Source organism: Misgurnus anguillicaudatus, chromosome 17 (genome assembly GCF_027580225.2).
Source record: "Misgurnus anguillicaudatus chromosome 17, ASM2758022v2, whole genome shotgun sequence".
NCBI lineage: Eukaryota > Metazoa > Chordata > Actinopteri > Cypriniformes > Cobitidae > Misgurnus > Misgurnus anguillicaudatus.
The window spans coordinates 19,321,699-19,344,807 of NC_073353.2; the positions used below are offsets into that span (position 1 = coordinate 19,321,699).

General features: G+C 39.5%; 5 protein-coding genes across 5 annotated transcripts in view; all 5 read right to left on the reverse strand.

The window, feature by feature from the left end:
* The window catches only part of uchl3 (ubiquitin carboxyl-terminal esterase L3 (ubiquitin thiolesterase)), a 129,460-nt gene that overhangs the window by 96,051 nt on the left and 10,300 nt on the right, over nucleotides 1–23,109 (reverse strand). The gene's annotated exons all lie outside the window — the stretch shown is intronic.
* Nucleotides 1,173–2,014, reverse strand: LOC129452089 (gamma-crystallin M2-like). Its single transcript, XM_073854819.1, has 3 exons — nucleotides 2,006–2,014; nucleotides 1,680–1,922; nucleotides 1,173–1,521 (listed from the first exon to the last, which is right to left on the reverse strand). Exons 1-3 carry the CDS (start codon nucleotides 2,012–2,014, stop codon nucleotides 1,249–1,251), a joined length of 525 nt encoding a protein of 174 aa, XP_073710920.1. The 3' UTR covers nucleotides 1,173–1,248.
* Nucleotides 7,965–8,772, reverse strand: LOC129452090 (gamma-crystallin M2-like). The gene is made up of 3 exons (XM_055215764.2): nucleotides 8,764–8,772; nucleotides 8,437–8,679; nucleotides 7,965–8,262 (listed from the first exon to the last, which is right to left on the reverse strand). Exons 1-3 carry the CDS (start codon nucleotides 8,770–8,772, stop codon nucleotides 7,990–7,992), a joined length of 525 nt encoding a protein of 174 aa, XP_055071739.1. The 3' UTR covers nucleotides 7,965–7,989.
* On the reverse strand, nucleotides 12,947–14,069 carry LOC129452299 (gamma-crystallin M2-like). The gene is made up of 3 exons (XM_055216070.2): nucleotides 13,788–14,069; nucleotides 13,464–13,706; nucleotides 12,947–13,287 (listed from the first exon to the last, which is right to left on the reverse strand). The coding sequence occupies exons 1-3, from the start codon at nucleotides 13,794–13,796 to the stop codon at nucleotides 13,015–13,017; spliced, it is 525 nt and encodes a 174-aa protein (XP_055072045.2). The 5' UTR covers nucleotides 13,797–14,069; the 3' UTR covers nucleotides 12,947–13,014.
* Nucleotides 22,075–22,986, reverse strand: LOC129452304 (gamma-crystallin M2-like). The gene is made up of 2 exons (XM_055216075.2): nucleotides 22,510–22,986; nucleotides 22,075–22,350 (listed from the first exon to the last, which is right to left on the reverse strand). Exons 1-2 carry the CDS (start codon nucleotides 22,684–22,686, stop codon nucleotides 22,078–22,080), a joined length of 450 nt encoding a protein of 149 aa, XP_055072050.2. The 5' UTR covers nucleotides 22,687–22,986; the 3' UTR covers nucleotides 22,075–22,077.

A 23,109-nucleotide genomic window follows, 5' to 3' on the forward strand; every position in this document is an offset into this window, starting at 1 on the left:
TAAGAATGACAAATCTCTCGAGGTCCACCAGGTTCACGAATGGATGCGTGCAGAATCTGCAGCTTTACTGAATCGTCCAGAAAACCATAGTTTTTGGCCTGATTGTTTATGATATCTGTATGTAACATTGATACAGTACTTGTTTTACTTTTTGTTTTTGCACCAAAGTAACAATCAGTAAGTTTACATGTTTTATGTCTGTATCTGCCACTTTACATGTTTTGCTTGTTGTAAGCTTGTTTTTTTGTCATTCATTGTGTTAAAAGATGGAATGAAACATATATAAAGCTTTAATCTATTTCAAACATAGTACTTAATATGTTTGGTAAGCGGACAATGTTTATTTAGGGTTTAATGCATAATCTCATGGTGCAATGTTGTTTTTTGGCCAACATCTTCTGGCAGTGTAGATTCATAAATCTCTGATATCTGTCCACACTGCGTGTTAGATCAAATCATAACGTAGAAATTTGATTGCAACATAATGCATACTTAGAGTCCTCAGCTTTAAACTTTGGGTGCATTTACCAGGTCCCAAAAAGATCAAAAGTGCAACAAAATTATTGAGAATGGAAGAAATCGTGAGAGCAGAGGTTGCGTTAGACTTTTTCATTGTCCGTCATTTTATGGACAGTGTCGTAAAAATTACATCATAATCGATTATTAATCATCTTTTTATATTTTAATGATATGAAAAAAATAAATAGCGAAAATGGTAAGAAAATAGGACAAAACAGTTGAGTAACCAATCCGTGAGAATGCCACGGAAAAAGACAGTCCGTAGCAGGGCCACGGAAAAATGCGGAGATCCGTGAGAAGGCCACAGAAAAATTAGCAAAAAATTCCGTGACTATCCCACACATGTCTACACCCCTGCTTTCTCGTCTTCTGCTACCCATGCCATGCGATGCCATTTTGTTAACTGGATATCCATTACTGTTTCCAACTGGGAAAACAATAAATCACACTTCATTTAAGATTCTGTTTTCACGATTGTGACTGCTGTCATTTAAACGTCTTTTAGCCGGTAAAATATACAAACTTTAGCAGCGTCCACCACACTTCCGTATACACTCCTAATGCATTGAGTTGCTGACGTCGGGTTCCTGAGTCTATTTGAGCATTGCATTGTGCCCTATATAGTTGTAGCAGTGCTTTTGTTAGCGGTTGTAATTTTTACCTCAAAAATGATTTTATGACACAATGTTTAGTTTTGTGGAGGAATTATTTTATTGAAACTTTAGAAGACTAATACCAGGAATCCATGATACGCCTCATGCTCATGAATCTCATGCCACCCATATTGCTGAAGTTCCTGTACTCTCCAGGCCTGACGTACCACATCCTGCCTCTGTAGTGAGGCTGCTCATACATGAGCCAGTGACCGTCCATCACATGACAGGACTGACATTGAGACATGCGGTAGCGGTCCATGATGTTGTCACAGTCGTCCATCATCTCGTACATCTGACCCATGAAGTTCTCCCTCTCATAGATCCTCATTCTGTAGGATCCTCTGTGCTGTAGGAAGAAGTTCAGTATATAAGTTTATACACAAAGAACCAACATCAAACAAAGAAATAAATCTAAATCAAGTTCTGCCAATCAAACCTAAAAAGAAGATTTTTTCAAATATTCATAAGTCAGTTGATTTATTTAGAAATCTTCTCTGAACTCACCATGGGGATCATACGGCAGGATCTGATCCAGTTGCTCATACCAAACATAGACATGTAATCGGCGTACTCGCCCCTCTTAAAGAAATACTGGTGTCCCATGTAGTTTGGATGATCGTACATCATGAAGCATCCGTTCTCTACTCTACATGAGTGACAGCGGCTCAGATAGGAGGACATATCAGCACAGTCGCTATTACACTCATAAGAGCGACCCTGGAAGTTTCTGTCCTCGTAGAAGATGACCTAAAAATGAGTTAAGTTATTGTTAGTAACCTATTGTAAAAAAACAAAGTTATTTGTATTAAACTAATGGAAATCAAGTTTACCTTGCCCATGTTTGTGGTTGTGCTGGCTGATCTTCAGTAGTTTCACAGAGAAGAAGCTGAATCTGATTCTGGTTGTTGGCTGACTGCTGTCACTCGTACCTTTATACTAAACTAAGACTAAAGACTGGACGGCGTCTATTGTTATTCAATTCCTGACAGTGCAAGTTAAATACAGAGGCCTTTACAGCTAAAGGTTATTATGTAGATCTTAGTTTTCTCTTTTGTTAGAATTCCAGAATTTCTAAAGTTTGCTAAAATACAAGAATATAAAATGTTAATTGTTGTTTTAGTTTAACAGTTTGTTATATTTTGGTGAAATATTTACAGTCACAAGGTGTAACAATGAAAACATACAGAAATTCTTCTCAGTTATGTTTTTCCTATTTTATAATGACAATATAAAATTGGTTTGAAAACACTGACATATTTGTTTCGAGAATGTATTTCCACCTTATAACAGAATTTATTTTTATAATATGTATTTTAGTACATTTAATAACATTTTACTTTCTAACAATCTCAATTTTAATCTATTAAAAATTTGCATTTAATTTAGAAATTAACAAAATATGTAATTTATTATATCATGTTTCATGTTTGCAATATTTTTTTATATTAATTGTAATGATACATTTTCTCATTGATTAAAAAATTGGGTAACACTTTAGAATAAGGTTCATAATGCTAGGTACACACCAAAAGATAATCGGGCTGAATTTTGTCAGATTTCCCCCCTTCTGACAATCACAATTGTCACAATCATCTTGATGATTCCACAGATTATCTTATCAGATTTTACCTTGGTGTGAGGTGTGTTAAGAGTGTCCGAACCTGATCGAAAGAATGTCAGGGCCACCCAGATTGCGAATCGTAAATATTAAACATGTTTGATCAGTAATTCTGATGTGTGTGGTAACCCCGAGGACAAACGCGTGCAAGTTCTTGAGATTTTCACGTGAAACGAAACAATATCCAACTAGAAAGTGAAATGATGAAAGACGAAAGCAGTCATGGCGCAGTGAAGTTGATGCAAAGTGAACTTGTACAGATCATGTTCCCGCTGTCTCCGTGACTTCACCCAAACCATTTTCTTTTTTTCGCTTGAATTTTCTGTGAAAATCATTTCAAGCACTATCATTGAAATTTCTTCCTGCATATTGTCCGCCATGCTTATTCTGAAGTCTCACGAGATTTTGCAAGATTTCCTGTGTTTACACTCGAGACTCTGATTGAAAATCTGTTTGTGTGTGGTGTGCTGTATTTGGCTAGCCTGACTACGTCAGACTTCGTACTTCCGCTAAATTTCATTACGCTTCTGTACTCAGTCTGAGATACCTCCCATTCAAACCGTTTTCCTCCGGTCTCAAAACGTCCGTCCAATCAACGAACAGAGGGCGGGCTGAGAGCCGTGACGTAGACGCTAAACGCCGAATCACGGTTGTAGTTTGTTGTGGACATGGAGATACAGAAAGCTATTTGCTCTGTTGTGGAGAACCGGCACTTGCCAACTTAAACCCGAACAAGAAAAGTGTTTGTTAAACATTTGAATGGAGATTATGTTGTTGCCCTACTCCCGACAAGTTTTTGGAAAAGTTTAATTTATCAACTTTACCGATCGTCAGCGAGAAACTGTGTGCAGCACAGCTTGACGTGCACAACGATCGAGAAATCATGGAAGGGAATTATATTGTTCACAGTTAATGGTGGAGGACGCGTGGGCAAGCATTCTTTGGTGACATTCCCGATTAACCAGAAAATAAGGTAGGAAGATTTAATTTACATATGGTTGTCTGGTGGAAGAGTTTGAGAGGAGAGAGGGGCGTTCCTCCCGTTAGACGTGAGTGGAAAGCCACCGTAAGGATAGTGTTCAACTAGCTCTGGCACGATTTACTTAACATAATCTGCAAAAGTCGTTCATAGCCATGTTAACTCTGGTATTTCGCTCGATGGGTTTATACGTGTATTTTACAGCAGAGATTCGATGCGGCTGATCCGGCGCATAAAGCACATCATATCCAAATGTTATGTGTGATTGGCTTACGTTTAGACCAATGATTTTAAACTTCAGACAAGCCCCTCCCACGAGAAGGAAAACGATTGTCAATTATGCCCAGCCAGACTCTGTCTATGAAGCGAAGCAAAATAGCAGAGGATGGTATTACCAGGCTAGTATTTGGCACAGCACACACTATACTGTAGGTGCAAAACGGTTAAATCTAGGATTTTTTATTCTCATGTTTCTGGTCTATCACATTTTGAAAATCTTATAAGATCTAAAAAATCTTTTGGTGTGTACCCAACATTAGTTAACTACATTAGTTAAAGGTATAGGGAATATTTTCCCGATTTTTTTAAAAGAACCACCCTCACAGTTTTAAAAAATGCACATGCGCAACACTCTACCTTTTCCCGAGAGGGAACGCCTATTAAACCTGTGCACAAGCTTACATCAACTTTTACTAGTACTAGCAGTGATTTTAAAAGGATTTCTCCAAATAGCATGCCACACTTTACCTGTCTAGTAGAAACTTCGCGACTGATGTATCAGTGGGAACCCCGACCTGTGCTTTAGCGCACGCAAGTCTGTAAAACATTATCCCAAAATACACCTTTCTCTTCTTGTCATACAATTCGTAGATACTTTTTCTCTTGCGACCCTTAGACATTTTGAAAAAACACAGTGAAAACTACAAAACTGTAGCTCACCACACACATAAGTGTGCATGTGCAGAAAGCGAAAACTACATAGGGACGAGCATGTACAATGCCTTACATAAACATATCACCAGAATGATTGACAACTAGGAGGACCTATAGTCTTGATGATCCACCTGGAAAAAGAAAATCCTCTGCTGTACCTTTAACATGAACTAATAATGAGCTGCACTTATGCAGCATTTATTAATCTTTGTTAATGTTAATTTTAACAATTACTAATACTTTATTGTTAACATTAGTTAATGCACTGTGAACTAACATGAACAAATAATTAAAAGCTTAATTTCTTTTAACTAACATTAACAAAGATTAATAAATACTGTAACAAATGTATTGCTCATGGTTTCTTCATGTTAGTTTTTAGGAGTGCACCGATAAAAGCCGATATACACTAATAATACGTGGCCGATAACTTTTCTGTATCGCACAGCCGTTATTATTCACAGCTATTTCATGTACTACGGCTTTTGATCAGTAAGTCCTTATCGATCTGAAATCACTGTTAGTTTGAGTCATTTATAACATGAATTTGAAAAAGCAACACTCGTCATTATAGATATTCTTTATTATTATGAAAATTCCTGAAAAGGTTTGAAGAACAGCAATATAAATATATCCTTAAGACATTTCCTGGAGCTGCGTGTCATCATAGCTGAGTGTGTATTGCTCTTCGTCTACAGCGCATTTTGAGTTTCTGCACAAGAGCACCCCCTGGCTTTTGGATGTAGCGACATTTCGCCGTAATTCATTGAGAAGCATTGCAAGCATCATCGACCGATATATTGGTGCACCCCTATAGTAAATATATTAACTAATGTTAACTAATGAACCTTATTGTTTTACCAAAAATTGTGACAATCACATTTCTTATAATTATGCATGTCTGCCTTCTCCCTTGCTCTTTTCCAATTCAGCAGTGCTTCATAAGATGAGGTGATGAGGATTGAGGAGAAAAGGGATGGTGAATCCTTATCATGTTTAACTGATGCTAAAATGTTAGGCACAATATCCCATAAACAGATCTAAGCAAGTGGATCTGTGGATGAAGTTGTGTGATTGTTAGAGCTCTGTCAGTGTGCTTAGTCATAATGCTTACAGCATGCTAACAAGAATATTTAAATGTAGATGCATAAATTGTTGTTGGCTTATGAAAAGCCTATTAGTGTAGTTTGAGTCAATCAAGACAAGAAACTATTACTGTAGGTTGCACCTATGCAGAACATTGAGCATGTGCTAATGCAACTGATATGGTCAGGCAAGTCAGTGAAGGAATACCGGGGTGACAGTGTCTTACGTCCATGACATCTGGGAACTGTGAACGTTTCTCTAGATTCTATAGTTTCTTCGAAGTGAAAGAGCTTTGAAGATGTAGGAGGACATTTTAAGTGCCAGTATATGGGATGATTTTCCATGGCAGCCTTCCACCATAAACAGTTGTAACTATCACTCTTGGGCACTTGTTGGAAACAAGAGTTGTACGGATGGACTCAAATCATTTTGCTCTTAATTAAAGAAGAGACATATTCATTTTTACAATAAATAATTAAATAGATATCCTTATACATTCAAAATGCAGAAAGGCCAGAAAATACAAAAGCATGTGAAACAAGAATGATCATGCAAGAAAAAATCTTAAGGCGGTAAATATTTCTGTAAGCTACATTAAAATTGCAAAGAATTTAGGTGAACACAACACCTTATAGTTTGAACAACTTTTAGAACCATTAACTTAAAGGCACACTGCGAAACTTTTTGGCCACTAAGTCGCGCTAGACATGTATTTTTCACGCCTAGCGCCCCTAGAGGCCACAAGCGCCGCAGCACTGTCGCAAAGGAAAAGAACTGGCCAACCTTAAAACTAAACTAAATACTAAACCTTTAAAACGCTAAACTATCAACATTTTGAGGCATCAGGGAGAAACGCAGTCATGTTACAACTTTCTGATGAGGAACTCGTGGCAGAAGCCATTTCTCAATCTGAAGGTTGTAGCCTCCATCAAGACTGTCTTATTTCAGAATATTAACAATTATAAAGTTGGCTGTTATACTTAGTTAATCGTAAATTGTTGTAGTATGCTTATGACTTGCGAATGTAATGCTCAGTTTATCTTAATAAACCAGGCTTGATGATGTATGCAGCCTGCATATTTGACCTCCGGAGACTGCTGCCTTCCAATTGAGAAACGACCAGAAGTATTTCCTTGCCTTTTTTTAAACAAATATTGTTGCATCGTCTCTCTCTCCCTCGCCACCAGGATTTTCCGCAATGGCGCTCGTATTTCCTCCCTTTTGTGTGAAAATTGTCGCACCAAATCCAAGTAAACCGATGTGTTTAGGTCTGCCACTTTGTAATACGTCACGTGAGTGACAGCGGAACGCAGCAAAGGAGGAAGAGAGAAGAGAGAAACGCTCGGATCTGATTGGTGAATGAATAGAGTTTGGTTTTACACTGTGTGAGTTTGAGCAAGTTTGACTGCTATAGCATCCTGGATTGTAATGTAAATACATAGACAGTAAAAGAAAGGTAAATACGTGAACACGTGAATGCAGCATCTGAATACAGGGAACTATATGCAAGATAATCGCTGTCATTTATAAAGAAGATCGCATTTATGTATGAATCAAGATCGTGAGTTTATATAAAAAATTGCCTTAAAGGGGAATCGAACCCGTGTCACCTGTGTCATAGGTCCATGACACTAACACAGTGCCACAGAGTCACATAATAGTAGTTGCTCTCTACACTCTTTAAGTAGCCTCCAGCAAAATTCATGTTAACAAAAAATTGTGTGGAGGAAGTGACATATGCCATAAAGCAGTCGAATTTTGTAATTTTTTTTGTGCTCTGGTTACTACCCGAAACCCTAAGTTTTAAAGTACGAGTAAAAGCGATACAGACCCCGTCAGGCTATGGTAGACATGTCATTCAACCTATTTAAAGTTGATGTACTATTTATTATGAAGGTTGAAAAATTACATGGTGTCGCTTTAAGCATAAGTGATTCATATTTTAGCCACATAAATTAGATATTTAATGTTTCATTTAATACTAGTTAATTGCTTTTATTGGTTACACAAAAACTCCAAATGACACAATGCATTGAGTTGCTGCTGTCATGTTCCTGGAGACACATATTGTGCCTTATTCATAAAAGTAGAAGTGCTTTTGTCAGCGTTTTAAACAGTTGTAATGTTTTCCTCAAAAATCATTTTATGACACAATGTTTAGTTTTGTGGAGGAATTATTTTATTGAAACTTTAGAAGACTAATACCAGGAATCCATGATACGTCTCATGCTCATGAATCTCATGCCACCCATATTGCTGAAGTTCCTGTACTCTCCAGGCCTGACGTACCACATCCTGCCTCTGTAGTGAGGCTGCTCATACATGAGCCAGTGACCGTCCATCACATGACAGGACTGACACTGAGACATGCGGTAGCGGTCCATGATGTTGTCACAGTCATCCATCATCTCATACATCTGACCCATGAAGTTCTCCCTCTCATAGATCCTCATTCTGTAGGATCCTCTGTGCTGTAGAAAAAAAAGTTCAGTACATTTAATTTTACCATTAGGAACCAACATCAAACTAAGAAATAAATCTAAATCAAATTCTGCTAATAAACCTAAAAAATACTTTATTTTTGTGATTTAAAGTAAGTTGATTTATTTAGAAATGAATCATATAGAAATCTTCTCTGAGCTCACCATGGGGATCATGCGGCAAGATCTGATCCAGTTGCTCATTCCAAACATAGACATGTAATCGGCATACTCGCCCCTCTTAAAGAAATACTGGTGTCCCATGTAGTTTGGATGATCGTACATCATGAAGCATCCGCTCTCTACTCTACATGAGTGACAGCGGCTCAGATAGGAGGACATGTCAGAACAGTCGCTATTACACTCGTAAGAGCGACCCTGAAAGTTCCTGTCCTCATAGAAGATGACCTGAAAATTAAAAGTAAATCATAGTTTTCTAAAGTGAAATATACAATATCAAAGTTATATGAAACTAATGGAAATCAAGTTTACCTTGCCCATGTTTGTTGTTGCTGATCTTCAGTATGTTCACAGAGGAGAAGCTGAAGCTGTTTCTGGTTGTTGGCTGACTGCTGTCACTCGTACCTTTATACTAAACTAAGACTAAAGACTATACGGCGTCTATTGTTATTCAATTCCTGACAGTGCAAGTTGAAACAGAGGCCTTTACAGCTAAAGGTTATTATGTAGATCTTAGTTTTCTCTGTTGTTAGAATTCCAGAATTTCTAAAGTTTGCTAAAATGAAAGAATATGAAATGTTAATTGTTGTTTTAGATTCATATGTTTAAGGAACCTCAGTTTGATATATTTGGGTGAAATATTTACAGTCACAAGGTGTAACAACGAAAACATACAGAAATTATTCTCAGTTATGTCTTTCCTGTTTTATAATGGCAATATAAAATTGGTTGGGAGACACATAGATTTTGTTTCAAGAATGTATTTCCACTTTATAACAGTTCATTTTTATAATATGTATTTTACATTTATTAACATTTTACTTAAAAATGTTTTAGAAATACTATTAACTTTAGCATATCAGTGATTCAAATTTTAGCCACAGAAATGAGATATTTAATATTTTATTTAATACTACTTTAATTGCTCTTATTGGTTACACCACATGATATATGGTAACTCCAAATGACACAAATACATTATATGGATAGATATCTATGTAAAGAGACCAATAAACAATACATTTCATACAAAAATAGATTCAAACCAGATTTTATTAAAATTTTACAGAATTTTCATGAACACAAACATTTTATAAACATTTGTAACATTTGTACAACCTAAGTGCAATATTTAATTTAAATGTGCAGTGTGTACATATAAATATGATCTATTGACAGAAATGCAACTTAATTTACATAACTATATTATCAGTGGTGCGTAAAAACCTTACATAATGAACCATTATGTTTTTATTACCTTAATGAGCCATTTTTGTTTCTACATACACTGTGGGTCCAATTAAAAAAGATTTCGCGATTTTGCGGCACCAAATATCTACAGTAGCATATAAAGACAAACTGCTCTACAGAGCGTGTATCATCACTATACAGTATTATACAACAGTTCTTTCTGGTTCTCGAATCTGATTGGCTAAGAGCTATATGATATTGTGCTGATAACGGCACTGTTACTGCTTCACCTTTCGTATTATTCCGCCACCTAGTGAATGGAGGTCCTAAGCAGGCTCATCTCTGAATGGAAAAACACAGACTCTCACTCTCCGTGTGTCTCATTAGTTTACTAGCTCATAAATCAGTCTGTGAATCCCCAATCAGAAGTTATTATTCCGTCAAAGATCAGCGCTCTTGGATGTTACGTTAAACTTAATGGGAGTAATGTCTTGTCACATCGTGTGGACACTTGGAAAGAGGAATATAAACACTCGTTTTTTTCTGGAGCTATATCTTTTATCAGAACGCGAAAACACCGTGGAACTGCAGGTAAGCACCGCAGCTTTTAAATGTGGACATTGATCATTTACTTTATCGTGACGTGACTATTAAAACATGTTATGTGATATCGCCACTGATATATTTATAAGCAGCATGCAAAAACATCTCTCTGACACTTATAAAAAACCGTTTTGTATAGTACTGACAAGACCAAAGTTTAATAATAATAATCGAGTGCTCGTATCGCGTTAAGAATACATGAGAAAGCAATAGTAACATTAAACAAGTATAGTTTTATTCACTTTTACCTCACGCCAAAACAATAACAACACAAAAGACACTAAATATGAATAAAAAAACAAGTAATAGTTTGATCATGACACCAAAAACTGATGATTTGATCTCATTTTGACGATCATAAACAAACAAGGCCAACATGAGAGCCAGGGTATCTCTGTCAGAAATGTAGCCCAGACAGGGCGGTGGTCAGCGGGGCGAGTGAACACTGACGTCCGCTCATGCTTTGGTTCTCATTCGTACCGAATCTCACTAAGCAAACGTTCAAACAGGCGCTATCTTTACTAATCGACTGCAGATTTAAATATAATACATATACATTCTCGACTGAACTAATCTTAAAACTACACTTTGTGACCAAGAAACGGTAATATAAAGAAACGGCTTTTCCGTCCATTGAGTTGTTATGAGCTTCAAAGCAGCCGAAAGTTTTACCTGTCATTCTGGCCGCCCTCAAATCCGTGGCGGAAAAAGTAGTTCTCAAACAAAGAGGCTTTTAAAATAACTCCGTTGTTGTTTTCAAGTTTTCGTTTTTCAAACGTGTGCCGTCGAACTGTTGTATAAAAACAATATCGCTCTCGGAGTCGTGTGATATAGCTCTATATCATCACGGCTGTGATTGCCTCCGGCCTAATCACAGCCGTGATGATATAGAGCTATATCACACTCCTACTCGAGCGATATTGCTTAATTAACATCATTGCTTCACTGGTTACTCTCTGCTGTCAACGACAATGACGTTTTTGTCCTGATTCTTCCACTGTAGCTTCCCTATGTGATTTTTGCATATTTATTTATTGCAAAATTCATAAAAACCTATTTCATATGATACTATAATTAATCAATTTATTTCTACAAACCATCATTTGAATATATAAGCACCAGACTGTCAATCGAGGACAAATAACTGCCAAGGAAAACACTGCAAAGTGGTTGCACCACATTAGTACTGCTAAACATTTTATGTCAGTAACTGTACAGTTTTACTTTATTTGCATTTATTGGCTTGTTATTTGTGTTTTAATATCTTATTTTTTTACATTGTCACTTTACCAGTTGTATTTGTTACATTTGCATTGAAGTAGCACTGCACCGAATGTTGTAGTTCAGCAAGTTTACGTGTTTTCTTTATTTGCCTAGTGTTTGTCTTTGTGTAATTGAATGTCACACAGCTACTTTACCTATGTTGTTTAACTCCTGTTAGCATAAACAATGCACATAAAGCTAGCATATTTATAGAATTATTAATGTTTTTTGGCATGTTTACCTCTGGAGTTTACCTCTAATCATGCATTCGTATTTAAACAAATTGGAAAATTTGTTGAGTTGTTTGTTATAGTTTTTCTGACAGCTATTTTGGTTTTATTTTATTTTTATATTTTTAATTTGTTTCTCTGATGTCCTACATCTCAATAATATATCTGGTAGTAGACCTTGTTTTCTAAATAGCAATGTAACAGATTAAGGACTTTTCAGAAAACATGTGTCAATGTTAACTTTTTTCTCGCAACTGATGAGTTAACTCAAATAGCTACATTTGAGAAATGACAGTGAATTGTTTTTTATGAATGTGCTGACAGGGCCCTCTCACAAAGTTACTTAGGGCCCCCAGAAGTCTAGGATCAGCTCTGACATACAGTACTTACAGTTAAAGAGATAGTTCACTTTAAAATGAAAATTCTGTCATCATTTGCTCATCCTCATGTTGTTCTAAACCTGTATGAATTTTTTTTGATGAACACAAAAGAAGATATTTTGAGAAATAATGGTAAACACACAGCAGATAGTGACCATTGATTTCCATAGTAGGAATAAAAAATAATGGAATTTAATGGGTGCCATCAACTGTGTGCTTACCATCATTTATCAAAATATTTTCTTCATCATTTATCAAAATACTTCCAAAATATTTTTACTACTTTGGAAGTCAATTGTCACTATCTGCTGTGTGTTTAAAATGTTCAGTTAATGCGACCTATATGCGTGAGAGTAGATGGAGATTTGAAGCTCATGAGTGATGATTTGCCTCATAACATTCACTTGTGATTGGCTGAATCTGAACTTGTTCACTCAAATCTGAAGGTGTGTTTGACTTCAGGACGAGTTAAAAGAACTAGGCACGTGACATTTTCTGTTTTCTCGTCTTATGCTACCCATGTCATGAAATGCCATTTTGTTAACTCGGACATCTAAGTGGGAAAACGAAAAATCACACTTCTTTTAAGATTCTGTTGTCACCGGTCGTGACTGCTTTAACATCTTTTTACCAGTAAAATACAAACGTTTGCAACTACTCCCATACTACACAGCTTTCACCACACTTATACACACCGTATACACTCCTAATGCATTGAGATGCTGCTGTCATGTTCCTGGAGACTATTTGAGCATTGCATTGTGCCCTATTCATACTGTAGAAGTAGAAGTGCTTTTGTCAGCGTTTTAAATAGTTGTAATATTTTCCTCAAGAAATGATTTTATGACACAATGTTTAGTTTTGTGGAGGAATTATTTTATTGAAACGTTAGAAGACTAATACCAGGAATCCATGATACGCCTCATGCTCATGAATCTCATGCCACCCATATTGCTGAAGCTCCTGTACTCTCCAGGCCTGACGTACCACATCCTGCCTCTGTAGTGAGGCTGCTCATACATGAGCCAGTGACCGTCCATCACATGACAGGACTGACATTGAGACATGCGGTAGCGGTCCATGATGTTGTCACAGTCATCCATCATCTCATACATCTGACCCATGAAGTTCTCCCTCTCGTAGATCCTCATTCTGTAGGATCCTCTGTGCTGTAGAAAAAAAGAAGTTCAGTACATTTAATTTTACCATTAGGAACCAACATCAAACTAAGAAATAAATCTAAATCAAGTTCTGCTAATTAAACCTAAAAATACTTAATTTCTGTGATTTAAAGTAAGTTGATTAATTTAGAAATGAATCATATAGAAATTTTCCCTGAGCTCACCATGGGGATCATACGACAGGATCTGATCCAGTTGCTCATTCCAAACATAGACATGTAATCGGCGTACTCGCCCCTCTTAAAGAAATACTGGTGTCCCATGTAGTTTGGATGATCGTACATCATGAAGCATCCGCTCTCTACTCTACAGGAGTGACAGCGGCTCAGATAGGAGGACATGTCAGAACAGTCGCTATTACACTCGTAAGAGCGACCCTGAAAGTTTCTGTCCTCATAGAAGATGACCTGAAAATGTGTTAAGTTATTGTTAGTAACCTATGGTAAAAACAAAGTTATTTGTATTAAACCAATGGAAATCAAGTTTACCTTGCCCATGTTTGTGGTTGTGCTTGCTGATCTTCAGTATAGGTTCACAGAGAAGAAGCTGAATCTGATTCTGGTTGTTGGCTGACTGCTGTCACTCGTACCTTTATACTAAACTAAGACTAAAGACTATATAGCGTCAATTGTTATTCAATTCCTGACAGTGCAAGTTGAAACAGAGGCCTTTAGTTTTCTCTGTTGTTAGAATTCCAGAATTTGCTAAAAGTTTGCTAAAATGAAAGAATATGAAATGCTAATTGTTGTTTTAGATTCCTATGTTTAAGGAACCTCAGTTTGATATATGCTGGTGAAATATTTACAGTCACAAGGTGTAACAATGAAAACATACAAAAAATTCTTCACAGTTACATGTTTCCAATTTTATAATGACAATATAAAATTGGTTGGGAAACACTGACAGATTTTGTTTCAAGAATGTATTTCCACTTTATAAAAGCATTCATTTTTATAATATGTTTTTTTACATTTAGTAACATTTTACTTAAAAATGTTTTAGAAATATTATTAACTTAAGCATACTATCAGTGATTTATATTTCAGCCACAGAAATGAGATAGTATTAGTTTCATTTAATACTAGTTATAGTTAAATGCAATTATTGGTTACACCACATGATAAATGGTCACTCCAAATGACACAAATAAATCTATGTAAAGAGATCAATAAATTTCATACAAAAAATATTTAAAGTAGATTTTATAAAAAATTCACAGAATTTTCATAAACACAAACATTTTATAAACATTTTGTAACAATTGCAAAATACAAGTGCAATATTTCATTTAAAGGTGCAATGTGTTAATTTTAACAGGATCTATTGACAGAAATGCAACTTAATTTTCATAGCTATATTACCAGCAGTGTATAAAAACCTTACATAATGAACCGTTATGTTTTTATTACCTTAGAATGAGCCATTTCTATCTACATACAGTGTGGGTCACCACATGGAAGTCGCTATTTTGCACCACCATATATCTACAGCACATAAAGACAACAGAGAGCGTTTCATCACTGTATTAACCGAATTGCTCTACTGGTTACTCTCTGTTGTCACCAACGATGATGTCTTTGTCCTGTGTCATCCACTGTAGCATATTTATTGCACAGTTTTATAAAAACCTATTAAAAATTACGCTATAATAAAGCATTTATTTGTAAAAACTAGAGATCGACAGATATATCAGTTTCTCAGTATTTGGCCGATATTTAAGCACTTCCCCATTATCAGGTATCGGTTTTTTTTAATCAGTTTGACCGATAAACGGCACCATATTGTGGGCGTTTTGAGAATTGCATGCTGGACTGTCATTTCATCACAGCGTCTGAGGAGAGGAGACAACAACAACAACAACAGCAGCAGCGTGCATAGCAAATATGACGGCAGAGTGACGCAAAAGGACTTATATATATATATTGACTCTTGTCAAACGGCCATGCAAAATGCTTACAGCCAGCCGAATTATGGCGTTAATTCGACCGGGCGATTGGTTCATATCAGTGGATCTGAAAGACGCTTACTTTCACATTCCGATAACACCTCGTCACAGGCCGTTTCTAAGATTTGCGTTAGCAGGACAGCAACCAGTACAAAGTTCTGCCCTTCGGATTATCTCTGGCACCACGCACATTTATCAGACAGAGCGGCATCAGCATATTGAATTACCTCGCCGATTGGCTTATTCTAGCCCAGTCAGAGAGGGAAATTATCGCGCACAAGACGTTGTACTCCAGCATTTGGAGAATTTAGGGTTCAAAATCAACCTCCAGAAGAGTTTGCTCACCCCCACGCAGCGGATCGCGTTCTTAGGCATGACACTCGACTCAATAAAGACACGGGCATGGCTTACACAGGAACGCGAGGCGGCCTCGTTCAAAGCGGGTTCACATTTCACTCTCAAACGATTCCAAAAAATGCTTGGTTTGATGGCAGCAGCATCCCCACTAATACCGCTGGGAATGCTGTTCATGAGACCGCTTCGGTTTTGGTTGAAAGCAAAAGTACCGCCCCGTGCTTGGTTGTCGGGCCGCTTATTAATCAAAATCACATACAGCTGCATGAAAGCGCTTTCGATATGGACATCCCCTCACCTTTTCCTCTCGGGCACGGAGCTTGGCTCCGTGAGCAGGAGGAAAGTGGTGACTACGGATGCGTCTGTGACGGGTTGGGGCGCGCACTGCGACGGCGAATCCGCCTTCGGTTCGTGGAACAACCAGTTGTCTCAGCTACATATCAACCACCTCGAGATGTGGGCGGTTATCCTAGCGCTACGACACTTTCGACCGAAACTCCAACATCAACACGTTCTAGTGCGTTCGGACAGTATGACGGTGGTCTCATTCATAAACCACCAAGGAGGGCTGAAATCTCGCTCCCTATCCAGGCTGGCGAAACGGCTTTTATTATGGGCTCACGCGAACGTACGTTCGTTAAAAGCGACTCACGTACCGGGTGTAGCCAATACGGGTGCAGACATTCTCTCGCGCAGCGGTCTGCTGCCGGGAGAATGGAGGCTGCATCCTCAGACGGTCGAGAAAATATGGACCGTCATCGGCCAAGCGGAGATCGATCTGTTTGCATCCGACGAGAATGCGCATTGCCCGATCTTTTTCTCGAGACACCACGATGCCCTGTCGCAAACATGGCCAGCTTGTCTTCTATATGCTATTCCTGCGGTGGCTCTGTTACCACAGGTCCTTCATAGGATAAGAGAGACGAAATGCGCGATAATTCTGATCGCCCCGTTTGGCACAATCAACCGTGACTCCCCGACCTATGGCAGCTGAAAACATCAGCAACATGGCCAATACCGCTGAGGAAAGACCTCCTATCTCAGGCGAGAGGGACGATATGGCATCCACAGTCGGAGCTATGGAATCTACACGTTTGGTCTCTGAACGGCAACCGTCACGCCTTTCAGGACGAGTGTTAAATACTCTATCGGAAGCTAGGGCCCCATCTACCAGGCGCCTTTACGCTCAAAAGTGGTCTAATTTTTCTGACTGGTGCACGACAAAAAACTTAAACCTGTGAAGTGGAGGATATTCTCTCCTTTCTACAGGAAATGCTGGACAGCGGTCGCGCTCCCTCAACACTTAAAGTATATGTGGCGGCGATAACGGCGAATCACACCCTTATCGCCGGTCACACCGTGGGAAAACATGATCTCATCATTAAATTCCTCAGAGGCGCTCGCAGACTAAACCCACCGCAACCTAACATGGTCCCGTCTTGGGATCTGTCCACGGTTCTGAAAGCGCTGCACGGTCCCCCTTTCGAGCCCCTCGAGCAGGCTGACCTGAGCGCTCTCTCGTTTAAACCACTCTCCTCCTGGCGTTGGCATCAGTTAAACGAGTGGGCGATTTACACGCGTTTTCAATTGTCTGGAATTCGGTCCTAACGATAGCAAAGTGATCCTTAGACCAGAGCGGGATACATTCCTAAAGTTTTGACCACGCCATTTAGAGTTCAGGTGGTTTCACTTCTCGCCCTCCCGCCAGCGAACGGCGTACAAACCCCGAACACGCTCTGCCCCGTCAGAGCGTTAAGAAAATACACGGACCGTTCTGCCTCATACTGCAAGTCAGATCAGCTGTTCGTAAGCTTCGCGCACCACTCTTTAGGTATGCCGCTCACTAAACAGAGGCTAAATGGATCGTCGAAGCCATTGCTTTGGCTTACGCCTCCCTGAATGAACATTGTCCAGTTGGTCTACGGGGATTTCTATCTTTGACATTTGTAATGCGGCCGGCTGGTCCTCGCCGTCTACGTTTGTCAGATTTTATAGCCTGGATGTCCCTGCATAACAAGTGTCACACCCAGGGGCTGGCTACTATTAGGCTAAAGCCACGCCCCTTTTTAACTTCCACCTCGAGGAGGTCCCCAAAGCCAACCCAATGACCAGACAACAACGAGTACAGGTAAGTATAAAACAAGAACTTTATTTATTTAAATATTTAAAATGAACTTGGGGAATGGGAAAGGGGCAATTAAAACTAATGCTCTCGGCTCTGCCCTCCAGGTAGGCCGTGGCCCGGAAGAGCAACGGGGAAAGAAGGGAAGGGGGGGAACAACAGGGGTCCAGGGCACTGCAGACCGGGAGGTGTGCGACTCGGGCTCCTGCCTGGTCTTAGCTATCCGTGGCGCCCTCCTCTTCCTCCTGGAGGCAGAAATAAACAAGATGGGTGTTGGGCCCAATGTATCCTTCTTGTGTACCTTTCTCTCCTTGCTGGGTCTCGTCTGTACGTGCCCTGGAGGGGAGAGGTTATAACAATGTTCCTCTGTCTCACGTGTATCTCTTTCCTCTCCTTTTCCTACAGGTGGAAGCCGGCACAGGGGGTCGAGTACTACCAGCTGCGAGGAGCCTCCCCTTGCCTTCGCTAGAACGGGGTCAGGTAAGTACAGGGTTCTTTCCTCCTTCTCTCTCTTTTCTCTCCACAGGCCGCAGCTAGGACACAGAAGCACAGTTATTTGGGCTTGGACAGTTCTCACCTCTCCGCTGGATTCGGCGTATGGTACGTACGAGCTGCACCCAGCTTCTCTTTGCGTCGTTCACTCTCTCTCTTTCTTTCTCCACAGGCAGCAGCTGGGACACAGAGGCACAGTTATTTGGACTCGGTTCGCTCTCACCTCTCTCTCTGCTGGACACGACGCACAGTAAGTACGGGATTCACACAGTTTCTTCTCGTGTCGCTCACTCTCTCTCTCTCTTTTTCTCCACAGGCGGCGGCTGGGACACAGAGACACAGTTATTTGGACTTGGCTTACTCTCACCTTTCTGCTGGACAGGACGTACAGTAAGTACGGGATTCACACAGTTTCTTCTTGTGTCGCTCCCTCTCTCTCTCTCTCTTTCTCCACAGGCGGCGGCTGGGACTCAGAGACACAATTATTTGGACTTGGCTTACTCTCACCTCTCTGCTGGACACGACGTACAGTAAGTACGGGACGGACACAATTTCCTCTCGCGGTACTCCACTCGTTCCGATGCTACACAGCACGCTCTTCGTTCCTATCAATCAGATTGCGTGGATATATATTAATTTGGATACACAGGGTGGCGGACTTACGACAGCTGATTTTTCCTCGATGTGTCAGATGGAATAAACGATTCCAATGTGGTGTCGGGGGCGAACCCTCTCGACGAGCTCGGCGGTTGCAGGGGGGTGGAAATGTCGCACTGTCTCACCGGGCCGAGCGCTGCCCTCTCCTCGCTACTGGTTAGGCGATCGAACACCGGACAGGGGCGCCCCTTTGTAGAGACCTCGGGACAGACGGGATTTTCTACACCTCTCTCTCTGCAACGGTAGGTATTACATAGGTGAAGGTACCAACAACAATGACCCCCTAATCGTACTCACACAACCGCTATTCCTGCAGCTCTTCACCGCCACTCCTTAATCCGCCCAGATGTCAAGAAGGGAATCGTTCTGGGCACCACACCGTTCCTGTATGCTCGAGGTGTGCTCACAACATATATTTGACTGATTGCACTGGGACCGACAGCCTCTTGGACCTCCCTCGACGAGGTGTGTGAAGGCGGGGGTTTGTCTGACGAGACACACAGCAATACACAGCACCACGTCAAAGTGAAAGTTCACAATACAAAGACTCACCCACCGCACTCAAGTGTACACATAGGACGCCCGCCTTCCTTCACTTCGCCGGGGTCTGTTCGGCGATGGATAATACGGCCCAGTCGAGAGTTGCGTCGCTGTGACTAGCCTCAACCAATGGTCCTTCGGCTCACCCACCACGCTAACTTAGGGGTAGGGCCGTCCTCCTTCCTTAGGGGGTGTCCGCTATAAAGACAGGTTAGTATACAATGCGTCTTCAACCCCGGTATTTATACTCACGGATGCTGTAAACCTTTGTTCCAGCTATCCTCTGCTTTGGTTCACACAACAGTCGACTCCAGCCACATAAATGGGGCGTCTCTTCCCCCGAAAGGATTACATAGCTTTTTTCTGTACCTCAATAACTTCCATGCGTTGTATGTACTCACGCAAACTCCGTTTCCTCTCCTTTGTTGTGTTTCAGTTTCCAACGTTTCCGTCCTTTCTTCAACCCTTAAGGTTCACAAAGTCCACACACCCATATAAGCCTCAGCCTGAGAGAGAGGTAAACAGCCCACAACAAACGCACCAGACGGAATGCAACGCAGCACTTCAACACTGCACACAATCACTCCAAACTGTGATTTAAGCTGGTCTTAAATACTGCCCTGTTCAGCGTGTCCTCCAATCACCAGCCGCTCTTCATAACTACACACAGCTGCGTTGGATTTGTTGATTTCTCCTCTCGCGGCGCTACCGGAAGTTCCGGTGTCCACCTTTTCCGGTCCGGGTGGAAACACTTCCAGGGCGGAACCAAAGTTACCTAACTTTGGTTCCGCCCCTGAAAAGATCGTCACCTTGTGACACAAGCACAGGTCTTATCTGCTTAATGTTCACGCGACTGCATTTCTGTATGCCTTCACGTTGCGCTGCGAGCTCATCGTCATGGCTACCTATTAATAAATCATGCACAGCTTGCGGCGCGCTCAGGGAACACGCCGTCTCGTGCTCTGTTATATATGCATCATGGTGCGTTTAGAAACTTCACTGTATGCGTATTACTGTCTCATATATGGTGCTTTCACTTACTGTATGCTCGCTAGAGCTATGTACACGCTGGGTATAGGGCCACATCACGACCAGACCTAGACGAGAAATTGTGGTTTAAAAGTGTATATTTGTTATTTTTATTGTCAAAAATGACAATCGTTTCGCTAGATAAGACCCTTATGCCTCGTTTGGGATCGTTTATAGTCCTTTGAAACTCCGTTGAAAAAAACTGTTACGTGTTGAGTTAAGTGTTAAGTGTTGGTGTCCATTAAAGTCCATTAAAATGAGAAAAATCCTGCAATGTTTTCCTCAAAAAACATTATTTCTTCTGGACTGAACAAAGAAAGACATCAACATTTTGGATGACATGGTGGTGTGTAAATTATCTGGATTTTTCTTTTAAGAAAATTGACTATTCCTTTAAGGCTGAAGCACAGCCACCGCTTATATTAACATTTATATTAACCAGTATATATATATACCAGTAATGTTAACATTTACTAGATTAAATGTACATTATTTCGCTAAAAACATCTAATTAATTCATTTATTATTACCTCCATGAGCTATTGCAGTTTGATAGAGTTGATACGTGAGTAAATGCATAGTTAAACAGCACTCATCAGCCATTTCATAAACTATACAAGCATAAATATTCTGACTTAAAATATCAGTTATGAAATGCAATGGTATATACAGTAAGCTGTTTTGTTTGTTACTTTCCTGACAATGTACACTACTCAACATGTGAAGATGGATAAAAACTCTTCATAAAAGTTGTCTTAAGAACAATACCCAATACCCGTTTTTGTATTAGGGCAAGTTTGATAAACTTTTTTATCCATTTCAAATGTTGACTGTAAATTATTCCAGTGTTATTATTCAGTAAATTAATATTATCCGTAATAATAATAGTATTCTTCACTCTTTTAGACCCCTCTGTTTATTACTTTGTATGCAAAGAGGGTGTGATTGTTATTATTTGTTCAGTTCAGTCTCAAAACCAGAAGTTTCACAGTAAATAATAATCGGTTCAGTATATCGGTTATTAGACACATAAGCATCCAAAAATTTGAAATTTATAGTAAAATATGTACTTTTAATGGATTTCAACATAAAGGTACCAAAGTGGTAGTTTCTTGATAGTTGCACCACATGATATTTCATAAAATTAACATCATAGCACAATGTTAGTGCAAAAATTAATTTGAATAAATTTTGAGTAATTTCATAGACATTTCCAAAATATCAGTTATGGCTAGAAGGTCGCACCACATGATATATTTTGACACTAAAATAACAAAAAAATTACCCCCAAAAAAGTAAAACTTTAAAGTGAGTATACATAGATGAGAGAAGTACATATCTGAAAAAAATACAAACGGAAAGGAAATGTAGGTGTCACTTCATTGACGCACATACATGAAACAGGCTAAAACTTGTATTACTTTGTGTGCTTCTGGCAGTGCTCTGTCTGAGAGGTCAAGTTTGAATGTTGTGTATTTAAACAGTAACTTAAAATTCTGGATAGTGCCGATTAATATAATTGTAGTTTTGAAGGTTTTTTAAGGGGAATAAGAAATCTCAGTATCTCCTGCACAATTTAGTGGTATTAATGAACATAACACGTTCTTTATTGTTGCAGATAAATAATTTTATTGAAACACTAATACCAGGAATCCATGATACGCCTCATGCTCATGAATCTCATGCCACCCATATTGCTGAAGCTCCTGTACTCTCCAGGCCTTGCGTACCACATCCTGCCTCTGTAGTGAGGCTGCTCATACATGAGCCAGTGACCGTCCATCACATGACATGACTGACATTGAGACATGCGGTAGCGGTCCATGATGTTGTCACAGTCGTCCATCATCTCGTACATCTGACCCATGAAGTTCTCCCTCTCGTAGATCCTCATTCTGTAGGATCCTCTGTGCTATAGGGAAGAGAAGTCCATTATTGTTAATTTTATTAAACATAGGAATACTGTAATTTGTGAATTGTTTATTTCTCACATTACTGTTTCATTTATCCAAATAACTTGATATAACTATGATTATAATATTTTATGAAAAGTATTACAAATGGATCTCACCATGGGGATCATACGACAGGATCTGATCCAGTTGCTCATACCAAACATAGACATGTAATCGGCATACTCGCCCCTCTTAAAGAAATACTGGTGTCCCATGTAGTTTGGATGATCGTACATCATGAAGCATCCGTTCTCTACTCTACAGGAGTGACAGCGGCTCAGATAGGAGGACATATCAGCACAGTCGCTATTACACTCATAAGAGCGACCCTGAAAGTTTCTGTCCTCGTAGAAGATGACCTAAAAATGTTACATTTATGTTAGTGACCTAAAGTGAAACAAACCAAGTAATTTATGTAAAACTGTTGGAAATCAAGTTTACCTTGCCCATGTTTGTGGTTGTGCTGGCTGATCTTCCTTAATTCCACCAAAGAGAAGTTGATGCTGATTCTGGTTGTTGGCTGTCACGCGTACCTTTATACTAGACCAAGACTAAAGACTACACAGCGTCTATTGTTAGTCAATTCCTGACAGTGCAAGTTGGGATAAAGGCCATTGTAGCCAAGGTTTGGTATAGATGTTATTATTAACATGGTTACTAATAAGGTTTGTTCCACTTTACATTTCTTTAATGTGTATTAAGTAAAAATTATTTGT